This window comes from Amblyomma maculatum, chromosome 1 (assembly GCF_055883805.1).
Source record: "Amblyomma maculatum isolate TAMU_Amacu chromosome 1, ASM5588380v1, whole genome shotgun sequence".
NCBI classification, from domain to species: Eukaryota; Metazoa; Arthropoda; class Arachnida; order Ixodida; family Ixodidae; genus Amblyomma; species Amblyomma maculatum.
In genome coordinates this window covers 212,771,083-212,784,202 of record NC_139344.1, presented here as the reverse complement: position 1 = coordinate 212,784,202, position 13,120 = coordinate 212,771,083, and the positions used below count along the sequence as shown (strand labels likewise).

Below are 13,120 nucleotides of genomic sequence, written 5' to 3'. Positions count from 1 at the left end.
AGCCGAGGTTTGGGCCGCACACAGTTCACGTTTTTTGTACAGATTGAGGCGGCACCATAGGTATGGTATGGAAGCTAGACAGCCCGCTACGACTTACGCAAGGTTTTGCAAACTAACTTTCTCAACAATTCATACTGTGAACATGGTTATAAAACGCGCTGGTGCGCTCAGAAAAGAAACCACGGGCCCTGCAAATGCGGAAGTAAATCAGTTATACTAGAACGCAATGCTAAATCAAGTAGATGGCTTTTTATGCCATATATTTCAGCAATATTGTCCGATAATAGCAAAGCCGATTCGCATGCCTCGCTTGCACCGTTAGTTACACTCTCGTAAACAGTAGAGAGCGCGACAAAGCGGCACAGATGCCGACGTCCAGAAGACTGACAACAGGCCCGCCCTAAGGTGTATATGTGCACTTCAAGAGGACAGTAAAGACACCAGGCATTAGCAGGAAGTAGGGGTGCCAACAACCCGTCCATGCGAGGAGAAGACTCACGGTCATTCGAAAAGGAGCTAGCACGCAAGGTGCACACGACTCGTAAACACGCGTGCGCATGAAAGAAAGAAGAAGGAAAAAAGAGAACTGCCCAGCTCAGTTATCGCTGCTCTCCACACTTCTGAAAAAGAGATTGCAATTTTAAGCCTTTTCGGAACGGTTCGGCGCTCGGCTCTGACTTCGCCTAAATGCGACTATTTTCGGGTTTCCGAGCTTCCCCTCAGCCTTCACGCTCTGTCCCCGCAGGAAGCCTTTCAGACGCTCCCATGCTTCCTCAGTGTCTCTCGTTTGCTTTCAACTTCGCCGACAGCCTCGCCTTTCTCACCAGCTCAGCAGCGGCCTCCCCGTCTTCGTTCATCTACGGTGACAGACGAAAACGTACGCGCAAAGAAGTGAAGGCTTAGCGCCAACGGTTTTGCGTGTGAAGTGCCCTTTTCCCGGAGGCCAGCTGTCGCATCAAATTTGTGCACACCGGTTGAAATTAGAGCTCATGATAAGTGCTAAAGTAACTCGTGATTACCGATCAAGCAAAATGATTGATTGCTGTGGTGGCCCTCAGCGCAGTCGCTTTTGTTATTCGAGTATTTTCCGATTTTCTCTCGTCTAGAGCAACTCTACGAGGTCGTGGTTACAAGGTCGGTGCCACTAGCTGCAATATTAAGGCTACGTTATTGCGTAAGAGACCTGCAAGACCGCGCTTTCTGCAGGCATAGTGGAGAGGCGCAAAAACAAATTGAGACACTCACCTTTCACGTACGCAGAATTCACGCTCACAGCGAAGTCCGCTGTCAGTCTTTCAGACTGTGAAACTCGAATCTAGAAAGTTGTGTCCCGAGCGATTTATATCAAATCAGTGCTTGCAGACGCCATACGAACCTCGCTCATCTCTCCCTACTCGACGTCGTGAAACTGCAATGGGCGTATACACTGCATATAGGGTGCCAAAAAACGAGACGTGGAACTTTTTTTTGCGTGTTTTTCTCACAAAGCTTACTCGTTTATGGGACATATGTGCAGCATTTGTGACTCGAATAAAAGCCACTCGCAGCCACTCGCCCAGCGCCCATCGTAAATGAAATTTTCGCCGGCCAGTGCACGTTGAAGATTCGATAAGTCCGCCTAGAAAGAGCCTTTAAAGCACTAAAGCGCGATTTTCACTCTCAGTGCCAGTCACAGCAAACTCAATTCATGCAATTTCCCTTCTTAGTTTGCGATATATCGCTTTATTGCATGCAGGTAGTGTCGCTGCTTGTTATTTTACTCATTGACTTTTTTCTTTCTTAGCGTCCATGATGGCTCGACGGCTACAAAATAGAAAAGAAAAAGAAAAGTAGCAGCAGATTCGTTACATGATATTTGGGTGCTGAACCTGGGGTCGCGGGATTTAATCTGGTAGCGACGCTTACGTTTTCATGGCTCGGCACGCCCCCCTTTCCCCCCCCCCCCCCCCTTCCTCACACAATTAGACACGCGCAGACGTACATGCACAGACTTCTGAGCCTTCTTGCGCCTATAGCGTACACGTTTTGGCTTGTTTTTCTGGTATACATTTTGTTTCGTAGGCCCCAAAGGCGCATCACCATTGCTTTCTAAAGAACTTCTACAGCCTTTCTTATTACTTTTAAAACATTGAGTTTTTGTTGAGAGCATTTTCATAACGTGTTCCAAACAAGCTGTCCGTAGCTATATGTACCGACTAAAGTGCCCCAAGAGAAAAACAAGAAATTGGTATAATGGAATGGTGTAAGGGGGAGGCCGGCGCGATTTCCCTATTTCCTTGTGTCTACCAGACGTATTCCTTAAGCTAAGTTGAGGGAATTTGCGGAAAAATAACGAAAACAAGGCATGACATTCATAAAAAAAAAAAAATCTCAATTCAGAACCTAGTAACGCGTCTTTTGGACATGCTGAAAACAGCTTCGTACCACGCCCTATTAATGTTAAAAGGTTGGCAAGGGTCCACGTACCAAACGTACTGAGAGAGACCGTCAATGTTTAGCGACACGGGAAAGACTATTGGTGCCCCTGCAGTGCGCACTGCAGTAGTCGCTGGGAGAAAGGAACGGGTGCTTTGTTATGCTAGCAAGCTCCGCGCACCAGCTGTAAGTTAAGCATTCAGAAATAGAAGTGCGAGCTTCCCTGAACACTTCTTGATCATTGAGTCAGCGAGCAGCAGCAGCAGCAGTAGCTGATGAATGGTGAGACGCATAATATCCATTTGCTAAGCTACTAAAATAAGGCCATATAAATTCACTTCGTCACAAGAAAAGAAGATAGTAAGCGAGAGATTTAGGTCGGGCGCTTTAGCGTTCTAATTTTACGCCTCCATTTCAGTGTTCCTTTTAGCAGGTGATACATCGTACGCTAACACTGGGCTGTGAGTGCAGTAGCGCCCGTATTCAGTCGCGACCTAGTCCTTATACTGGATAGAGCTAGCTAATTAAAAATTCCTTTTCCTTTGTCTCTCTCTCGTCCTGCTTCGTTACCGCCCCTTTCATTAAAGTCGCGTTTTCAGGGTCAGCAAGGGCCCCAGCAAGAGCAGCAATTCCTACTGTTCCCTCGTTTCCGTGGCGGGAATTTTCACGCATGCGCGCAGTCGCTCATGTTGGACTTTATGCAATTCGTCCTGACGGTTGCGCGTAATGTCCAGTTTCCTGCAGACATCTTCGAGATATGATAAAGCAAGGTTCCGCGAATTAAGCGGCAGAATGGTCCACGTGGGTAAGACCCTTTTAGTTAATTAACGCGGTGCCCTAGTAACACCGCGTATCCTCGCTTGGAAGAGCATTATTTCTTTCACGCACGGGGCACAAAGACGGGACCTTGCCACCGACTGGGTAACCTTTCTCCCAGAGCGTGTGCTCGCCAAGCGAGACGTATACTTTCTGGGCGATACAAATCCTCCGCCTTTCAAGGCCCGTTTCCTTTTCAGCCCTTTGCCGGCATCTCCACCCTCCGATGGCGACGGTTTGAAGGCGGTTTGCCTATTTGCCAAGCCGACATAGTGACGGTGGCATTGCCCTATCGTGATGTCGGCGAATGCAGCGCCTCTATTTAGCATTCGATGAGCGGATCCGGTGCCCCGAGCAATCACATTTCGCCAAGGGTGGCTTTGCTGAGCGAATACATTCAATTAGCGGGAACTATACCACGCACACTCGGCCGCATTACGACAGCAGCGGAAAGTGCGCGCCCGACCGGGAAGGTAAACTGGGAGACCGGCCAGCAGCGGGAACGCGCGATAACTATAGCCTCACAAGGTGAAAGACGCAAGCAAGGAGCCAATCAGCCAGAGCAGGCTGATGAGACAATTTGGATGGGGTCTGGCGGCTGTTCCCGCGCGTAGACTTCACGCGGAGCGAAAACGGTAGTGTTTCGAAAGCGTTATTACTTCCTCGAGGGTCGGTCAGAAGTTGATCTCAGCTTAAAAAACGCGAGACTAGCTCGATGGATGCCAGGGTGTGTTGCCGGCTCCACGCGTGCCCGGGGGCGAGCCAGCCCGGCGCTATACTTATCCGCTTCTGCAAAACCCCGAGCGTGCCGCCCTCGAACAAGGCTGGCTCAAATGACGCAGCGCGGGTGGCGAAGCCCGGTGCAATACCAAGCTTGCACACGCGTCCTGCCCAATTGCCGACGCCCGGAAATCAAGGCGACCACGAGATTGTCTTCCGGCGCCTGCAAATGACGCAACGGCACGCCGGTTCCTGGCAAAGTCATTGATAGAATTAGCTGCAGCACGGGAGCTAGCCACGTCCTCGCGCTGTTCGACCGTGACGCTAGGCGGCACGAAAACGTGAAAGCAACGTTGACAATGAAGAAACTCAGGTTCTGAGTGGTTGCTACTCCTTGCGTGTAGCATGTATGAACGATGGGACGTTAGTGAAAAGTAATGGGAAGTATTATATATAGGCATGTGAATGTATAGTACTTATCATATGACATCTAATTTACATATAGCAGCGAAGGCGACTCAGGTGAATGTGGTAGAGTTACAAGAGAAATGGGACATCAGAAAACCTGTCTTCTTGCCTTCTTTGGAGCCACTTTGTCAGTAAACGGCGTGGTGTTTTTGGCGTGCTTTCCAGGGTGCGCTTATATATAGTTACATTCATGACCTAGCCGCTAGGTCCGGCAACGCAAAGTATCAGAACCTATACTTTTTAAGACTGCTTAGTACGTTTTTATGCTAATACACGGCCTCTCTTCAACTGATTAAGGAGAGTACCAGTCCTGAATCTTGCGGAGCTGTATCGCGTAAACTAAGTAGTCCTCTGTTCGATAACCGCGCCCATCTAGTACCACGCAGCAAGTATATGAAGGCCCTACTTGTATGCTTCGTGCGCTCTGGCCTCCATTTTTTGGCTCCTCGTGTTGCCTGATCCGCCGGCCTCCGTCACCCCAGACAGGGGATCCCTGCCACGCTTGCGCGTTTGACGGGGTGCTTTCTTGCATCTTGTTTTCGCGTCCATCCTGCACGCATACGGCCCGGCATACAACTCGTCTTCAAACGCCCCATCGGAGCGACAGCAGCACCATCGTCTCTCATGTACTTAGGAAACCAATCCAGTGACTTGCACTTCAGTGGACGCGGAGACGGCATTTGCGATCGCTGACTGAAGCGCTACCCCTTTGCTATGCAGGTGTGTACAGACCTTCCTTCGTATGCTAAGGAAAGCAATAACACTTGCTTAGTACTGTGTCCGCGTCCAAAGTGTTGTCCGAAGTTTTCTGGGAAAGGTTTTTCGATTTCTCTTTTGTTATTACGCGCGGATGATCAGAGAAGCAACTTTGCGCTCAAGATATTTAGTATAGGGTCACCCTTCGGATGATTTCACTTCTTCCGACCTTTGTGCCACTAGTCATAATTATACGCTTGCTGAGAACTTTACCGCTATATCTGATGAACATATACGCCAACAAGACGCCACTTCAGCTCTTTTAATATGCACCCTTTAACTAATCGGCGAGATCAGCGTTCATTCCGTTCCGGGATATGGCTATATTAACTCAAAACTCTTTTTAAAAAATGCAAGTCACTTTATGTTTACATGCACTCCAAATCTTTGCAGTATTATCTTGGCTCATCTTCTCTGCCCAATGAGTGGAAAATTAGAAGGTAGTTTCCGTCTATAAGTCCTCCAGCAAAACATGTCATTGTAGTTATCGTCCCATTTCTTTTACCAGTATTCGTTGTAAAGTGTTAGAACATATAATATTCACCAACCTTGTTAATTCGCTTGGATGAAATCCATTTTTTACGTGCGTAGGACACGGATTCCGAAAATCTTACCCTTGTGAAACTCAAGAATATCTTTTTGCGCATGCATTTCATCATATTTCATCATCAATCATCACTAGCTGACTGTATGTGCTTGAATATTGCAAAAGCATTGGACAAGATAATCATAAACTATAACTTCACGAACGAAATCAGGGAAATAATCACTTTACTTTATTGAAATGGATTGAATGTTTATTTCTTAATCCCTGACTGTTTGTGCTGACGGCTATAACCCGGTCTAACAGATATGAGTCCAAGTGTTTCACAAGGTTCAGTCCTTGAAGCTCTATTATAATTGTTGCTTGTATTAATAATCTCCCCTTACTAATGAACTGTTATACTATCCTCTTAGTTAACGATTGTGTCAGTTGTAGAAAAATAACCATATATAACAAGACTGCATTACTTTGGTTAGACCTCACCACTATAGAGAACTGGCGCAAGGAAAGGTTAATGAATAAATTTATTTACGGACGAAAAATACTTCAAACTGTTCATATACATTAACTTGATACTATCCAATCTCGAGTATGCGGCCCCGGTTTGCGACCCTACCCATGAGAACATAACTAATGATATCGAGATGGCTCAAAGAAACTCTGTAAAAGACCCGAGATGGTTCCCGCAGTCTTGCGTACCGCTAACTTCACGTCACTGCACAATCGGGTGCTCCGTAACATTCATGTAACCACTGTATTTTGCTAGCACTAGAGCCCTTATTTCACCAACGTCTGTCTGTGCGTGCCTGAAGCCGACAGTGGAAGCAGCTGTCAACTTCGGCAGCACTTTTGAGATGGAAACCGAACCAGTAAGAAGCCTTGGATGCCAGGCATGTTCATACGGATTGGTTAAAGCGGGGCTTTATGTCCATATCGGGTGCTCTTTTGCATTATGTGGTAGATTACGACTGTATATCCTGACTGTATGCTAATGAGTATTTAATGAGATTAAACCAAAACTGAAGTGAAAACCAAAGTGTAAGCGAACCTCATTCGCGATTGGCCAAACCACAGTCAGTCATCATTCCCTCCTCCATTTCCATGTTCTCACCAGTTTACTTCTGTAATTCCTGTGGCTCGATGGCGGAGGAAGGAGGGTTCGATACACAAATAAATTTTAAATGAGGAGCACTTTTTATTTCGACCATCCTTCCCTTTCTCCTAATTAAAACCTGTTCCGCACTAACTAACCGCTTTCTAAAATTGCCTCAAAAAATAAAAATAAAGAATCGTGTACCTTAACGCCGCTGCTAATATGGACGCGAAGCTGCCACTATGAACTAAGCCGGGTTTTTATTTTGGTGTTGTTGTTAATGATAAGAAAAAGAGAACGGACGCCCGCACAATAGGAGATCTTCAAGGCGTGTCACTTGAAACAGAATTTGCCCGCGGCAACTCAGTCCTAAGGTTATAACATCACCTCAGGTACATAAGGGTGTAAGGGCTATACGACCATAAAAATTGAAACCCAAACCGCTGCACTGAAGTCAAGCGAAAAATGGGAAAACATTCTCTGCTAAAAGACAACTATGTTCGTTTCACTCATTTATTGTTTTTAGTCCTGGCTGGCAGTTATCTGCGCGTGTCTCTCCACCCATTTCCTTCTACGTTTCAATTTCCAAAACCAAATTTTTAGTTATTTTTTCCTCCCTTTTTACTGACTAGAAATGGCTGAGCTAGTTTTTCCTAGGTGCTTCCTAGCCTGAAAACGAGAATATCGGGGGAAGTCGTTAGCGATACTTAAAGAGGGCGAAGAAGCATTAATTAATGCAAATTCAAACGACACGGCATCCTCTTCCTGCAGCCACGGCATTCCGCTTATGCTTGCCCTTGTGCCGTCCGCTACTGCAGCGTGATTAAGTTTATTTCGATGGGGAATCTGACCTGTGAAGCTGCGCGCTTCTTGGAAAGATCAAGAGGCGTTCCGCCGAAAATGGTAACTGCACACCTTTCGAGTGGCCTGACGGTGCTCGCTTTCGAGATACTCAGCTGAACGGGGGTGCTAATGCGAAACTTGATTAGCGTTGGGATACAGCACTCATCCCACGTTTGAAGCACAGGTAAAGGGGAGGAGATGAAAAGTAAGAAAATGAACAAAGAATGAAAGCGCTCTCAGCGACTCCTTAACACCCAATATGCGCGGTAAAAGGAAACTGAAGACACCTGACTTAGCTTACGATTATATAAGCTCGGAAGGTTTGCAAAGGGCCCTTGAAGTGTTTGAACAGCTCTTTGAAACTATAATCTTCTCAACGTATATGCATATTAAAGGCGTCTCGACAACACCCTAAAAAGAATAAGTCTGCTAAGTTCAAGCGCAATCCTGCAATTAAGGAATTCAACTGCTAGTCTTAATCATGTCATAAGTAAAGCACATATACTATGCGATACAGCATTCTACTGAAAAGCCGTAATGTGCTTCGTGCCATGAAATTGGACGTTACAGACTCGATAAGGCCATCATTATATGCCGACAAAATTCAAATCCGTTTACCACAGTCATTATAGGGTGTAGAATATACTTAAAATATACCTTTAAAATATTTTAAAATAGATGCCTCTTGATCAAACACTTACGCATCATGGCGCGGCATGGTTAGATGAGCTGTTAATTTAGGGCTTTGTGTGTATGCGCGTAAACCCATGGCCTTTTGCTGCCATCTGGTCGTTCGTTCACAATCATCGATGTGATTCAACTGACAAGGGCGGGGAAAAAAGAATTAGTTATTGCATACCTGTTATGGAAACCAGCTGTAAACAAAACTAAGGAAAGCATAAGGCAATGTTAGGTAATACGCAACATAAATACAACGGAAAGTGGAAAATGGAACACCCGCCTCCATAGCTCAGTTCGTAAAACACCGTATGCGAAGTTCGAAGATCGTTGGTTCGGTTCCCATTGCGCCATGAGGTTGTTTTTTCTGCTACTTACTAATCGATTATATTTCAGCCATAGAAAAGGCTGAACTATAATTTCCAATTGATCCACATCATAAATTAAAAAAACAAAAACAAAACAGAAGAATTCTTCTATAGTTACAGTGAGCGTTAGTTTCCTTAATATCAGTGTGTTTATTGATATTTTTTGCGAATTTCAAACTACTTTTGATCGAGATGAGGCTGCCATCATTGCATCTTTTGCTTTGAGAGAGTGAAATATAGAAGTTCTCTGCCTACCCACACGAGTACTAAAATGCTTTCGAGTAACAATTATCAACGCTTAACGACAGTTGTACAGCACTAGAAGCCTGCAGCTTATCAGCTACATTTGGCGTCAAAATTACTAGACATACTGACACCGAGGGGCAAACAACTAACGCTGCATTAGTATTTCTCCACCCTGATCGACGCTGCAGTGTGAATTGAGCAAAACGCGCTTGCCTAACTGCCTTAAAAAAACACGCGTCAAGGTTATATGTAGTATGCAACAAATAAAATAGCTGCAAAATGTTTATACGAGATACCAACGCCCCTTAACAAAAAAAAAAAAAAAGAAAGGGGTGGTGCTCCGATGTCGAAAGAACAACGGACGGCAATTCCAGGCGTTTCCTGAAAATGGCGCCGGCAAAAAAGCATGCGATCTCTTTTCCTGTGCGCAACAATGACGCCTCTCGGAGTCAGACAGCGTTCTGCGTCGTAATGTGCTACTGCTGCCGTAACCAGGAAACACTACAACAGAAAGTCCCGGTCGCGAGCGTGGACGCCTACTGAACCGTGTCGTTAGTGAAGGTAACAGGAAATGTATCGCAATGTTACAGCGCCTGCCCATCACCTGCTAATGCTCGCGCCTCCGCTAGTTTCTCGCTCATGAAAACAATCAACGAGTTTGACAATGGCGTTTTTCGTGTAGGAGAAAGTGGAAAGAAAGGCGTCTCTCTCTCTCTTTTTCTTTTTTTTTTTGTTCGCATCGCGTCGCTTCGGTACAAATTACTGGATGCTCAGTTTGGCTCTCACAAGTTCGTTAGAAGCGCACCTGTCGAACTTGTGAGAGTCAAACGCAGCACCCGGTTGTGAGCTTGGCATTGCAACAGCTCGAGTTCTATGTAGCGTTAGCTGGCAAATTATCAGTAACGCTGCTTTCAAGCTGTTCAGTCAGCAGCTGAGAGCACACCTTGCCCCAGCGCTATAGTCTCTTGCCATTTGGAAACGAGACAGGATATTCTTTCGCACAGACGGTATGCAAAAGCAAACAGCGCTCGTTGACTGATTCTTTTTTGTTCTTTCTCTCTACCATGACTCAGTTACTTGTCCGAAAACTGCAGTATATCTTAAGGCCATGCACCAATGCGTACCAATCTGAATTAGAGCCCAGCTTAGGCAAGTTGAATCCGATCCATGATGAAGTTAGCGCAGAAAACGAGTACCAAGGTAGGGAAAGAAAGACACAACACGAGCGCTAAATGCGAAATAGCGCTCGCATTGTGTATTTCTCCTACCTTGGTCCTCGTTTTTTGCGCTAACTTCACCATGAATTTTCCAGAGCTGTTTTGTCAACGCACACGTGCAAAGTGGAAAGAGGCTCGTATGCTATATGCAAATTGAGGCGCTGCGAATTCAAAAGGCCTTTAAAAACTAGGGCATCCGAGTATTTGAAAAACAAGCAATTAACAGTGCAAGAGGGAAGATTTTGCGCCACTCCGGTAATGACGAGAGGCTCTCCGAGTTGCGATGGATGCGCTTAACGTTTTTACCGGTCGTATTGTTCCTCGTTGAGCCTCAGTTTCCGTGATGAATGCAAGGCGTTGCCGTGTCAGACGATATAATGAAGAACCTTTGAATTCCAAGTTGCTGCTCGTTGACTCAATGTGACGGAAGAGGGCTCTTATTTCCACGCATGCCACACAGTGCTGTTGGTGAAGTAAGATTGCCACGTGCTTGCCAGAGCTGGCGACATGGAATAGCTATTCGACGCAACGACAGTTAAATAAGCACAAACTGAAGTGAAGAGCCGGATCCACAAAATTGTCCATACGTAATATATAGCTTCGTGACTAGCTGGAACCCCCCGCAAACCAATGACGGCCGGGCTACCTGACACTTCCGAAAATGATCTAAAAAAGTTAGCGTGTCAGTCTCTGACTTATCAAAAGCGGGTTCCTTTATTCCTAAAGAGATTAAACACAAAATCACTGTCCACTTGGTAATTTATACTTCACACAAACAAATAAAAAAACTTTCTGAACGAAAAGTGTATTACGGTTGTCCTGAGAAAAACAACAACATTATCACCATTTCTCTTGGTAATGTGTCAGTCGTACTACGCGTAATGACAATTACTCTTGGCAAATGGCTCCTGTGAGGATCAGTTAGTTTTGCCGTAACATATATCAGCAGGTCATCAGCCAGTGCTTAGAGATGTCCTTGTTTGGTTGGTTTGTGGGGTTTAACGTCCCAAAGCGACTCATTCCGACAGACATGCGTACTCTAACAAAGAAGCGACGTTTGGTTTGTTTGAAGTCACGGAACATCTAATACTAAACAGACGAAAAGAGAAGAAAATTCTAACATTATTACCTGCTTTGTCAGACAAACGCTGCCTACTTATACCATAGGGACCAGGTTGGTATATTGGTTAGGTTGTCCAAACCCCTACGCTGCCTGCGTGTCTAGCATTTTCGGTTTCAGCGCGTGACAGTCGTACTGCACAAAACGGTGTACAAACGCGATCATAGTAAAGTTGCAGCTGACAATGGTGCCAGCGCTTAGGGAATATGCCCTTAGAAAGAAAACCTGGTAACCTTTAACTTCGACGGCTAAAAACTAAGGCACCATGTAGGGACATAGCGTTTTGTCAATCTGCCCACAATTGTTTGTCACGTTTACACAACTCTCACCACTTTCTTGAGTGGCAATACTCTCAGTAAAAAAATTTGAAACGGCTAAAAACCTGCCACTTTTTCTTGTTCCATCTCCCTTTTGTGGATCCGACATTCGTGCCATGCAAAATAGCGCGGCAGTAGGTACGTTTAAAACAGCACTCGAGCGCCGTTTGAAACGTACCGCTCGCCTCGGAGAGTAGAGAAGAGGCACTCACCGACTGAGCTGTCGTACGCGTAGATGTACTCGGAAGTCATGAACTGGTTGATGAGCGACGTCTTGCCCACCTCTCGGGCGCCAAGGACAAGGATTCGGTAGCGGGCCAGATCGGCCGGCTCCGCGCTGCGCGTCACCACCACCTCGGGGGGCAGTCCGGAGAGGCTCGGGCCGGCCGGTTCAAGGCAGGCGAGCGCGAACGAGGCCCGGTCTGTGCGCGCCGCCGGCGGCTCAGGGCTGAGCTGCTGCAGGGAGCTGACCACGCGCCTGTCTCCGTCCAGAGAGGCGCACACGCAGTAGGCGTCGCCGTCAGCAGGCAGGGCCAGTTTGTGGCCACTGCCCGTGGAGGCGACGCTGTGCGTACTGCGCGACTTGGAGCGGAACGAGTCACCGCGGTTCACGACGCCCTTGGAGGTGACGGCAAAGTTCCTCAGGCGCTGCACGTCGGCCGTCGGCTCGTCGCAGGGCAGCGAGCTGCTGGACGAGCCTCGCGAGTCGTTGGCGCCGTTCACCATGAGCAGGTCGCCAGGGATACTGGCGATCCGGTCGCGGAAGTGGCGCTGCAGCGAGTGCGGCCGGCGAGTGGTGCGCATGGACTGGGACCGACTCACGCTGGCGTCCCGCAGAGGGGACGAGGTGGCCGAGGCGCAACCATTGCTGTGGCTGCCGTGGTACCGATGCGGAGAGGCGCGCGGCTTTCTGCGCACGCTGTGGCTGGGGCTGTGCTGCTGCTGGCTCGAAGGGCTCCGACCACCAGCGGCGGCGCCGCCACCCGCCCCATCGCCCGTCAGGCAGCTCTCGCTGTCCGCCGAACCCTGGCTCGAGGAAGGCCGGGCCGTGGCACGCGTCGGCGACGCACGGCGCGCCGCGTTCTCCAGGGCCATGCCGGTCGGCCTCGGCAGCCGAGGTTGCGGACTAGGGCTGCCTGCCGACACGAGTGCAGTCCGACAACAACGACGAGGCAGTCGTGATGCTCTCTGGAAGAAGCCCCGTTCTGTACAGGGCCACGCTGGCGACCACCATGCGCCGCACGAGGCAAAACAAAGCACGCGCGATAGCCACGCGAATAGGAGAGAGAGCAGCCGAGAACGCGCGCCGAACTCAGTGCGTGTGAGTGTGAGCAGCGTGCCGGTTCGACCGCGACTTTTATGGACCGCGGCCCATCACGTGGGCCGTGACGTGTCGACCCGGCGCTCGGAGGGAGCAGTAAATGTGTCTTGGTTGGCTCTTGGTCCCCTGACGCACGCGCACACATGGACGCAGCGCCGGGGAGGGCGAGAGGCGCGCTCCTCTTCCAAGAACTTTCTC

At 47.9% G+C, this 13,120-nt stretch overlaps 1 protein-coding gene across 1 annotated transcript in view; it reads right to left on the bottom strand.

Annotated features, from left to right (window-relative positions):
- LOC146205542 (uncharacterized) overlaps nt 1-12,911 on the bottom strand; it is a 59,592-nt gene extending 46,681 nt beyond the window's left edge. Inside the window, exon 1 of the mRNA XM_084590253.1 lies at nt 11,814-12,911. Coding sequence (XP_084446379.1) covers nt 11,814-12,696 — 883 coding nt within the window. The 5' untranslated portion in view covers nt 12,697-12,911. The remainder of the gene's footprint in view (nt 1-11,813) is intronic.
- Nucleotides 12,912-13,120: the final 209 nt, after the last annotated feature.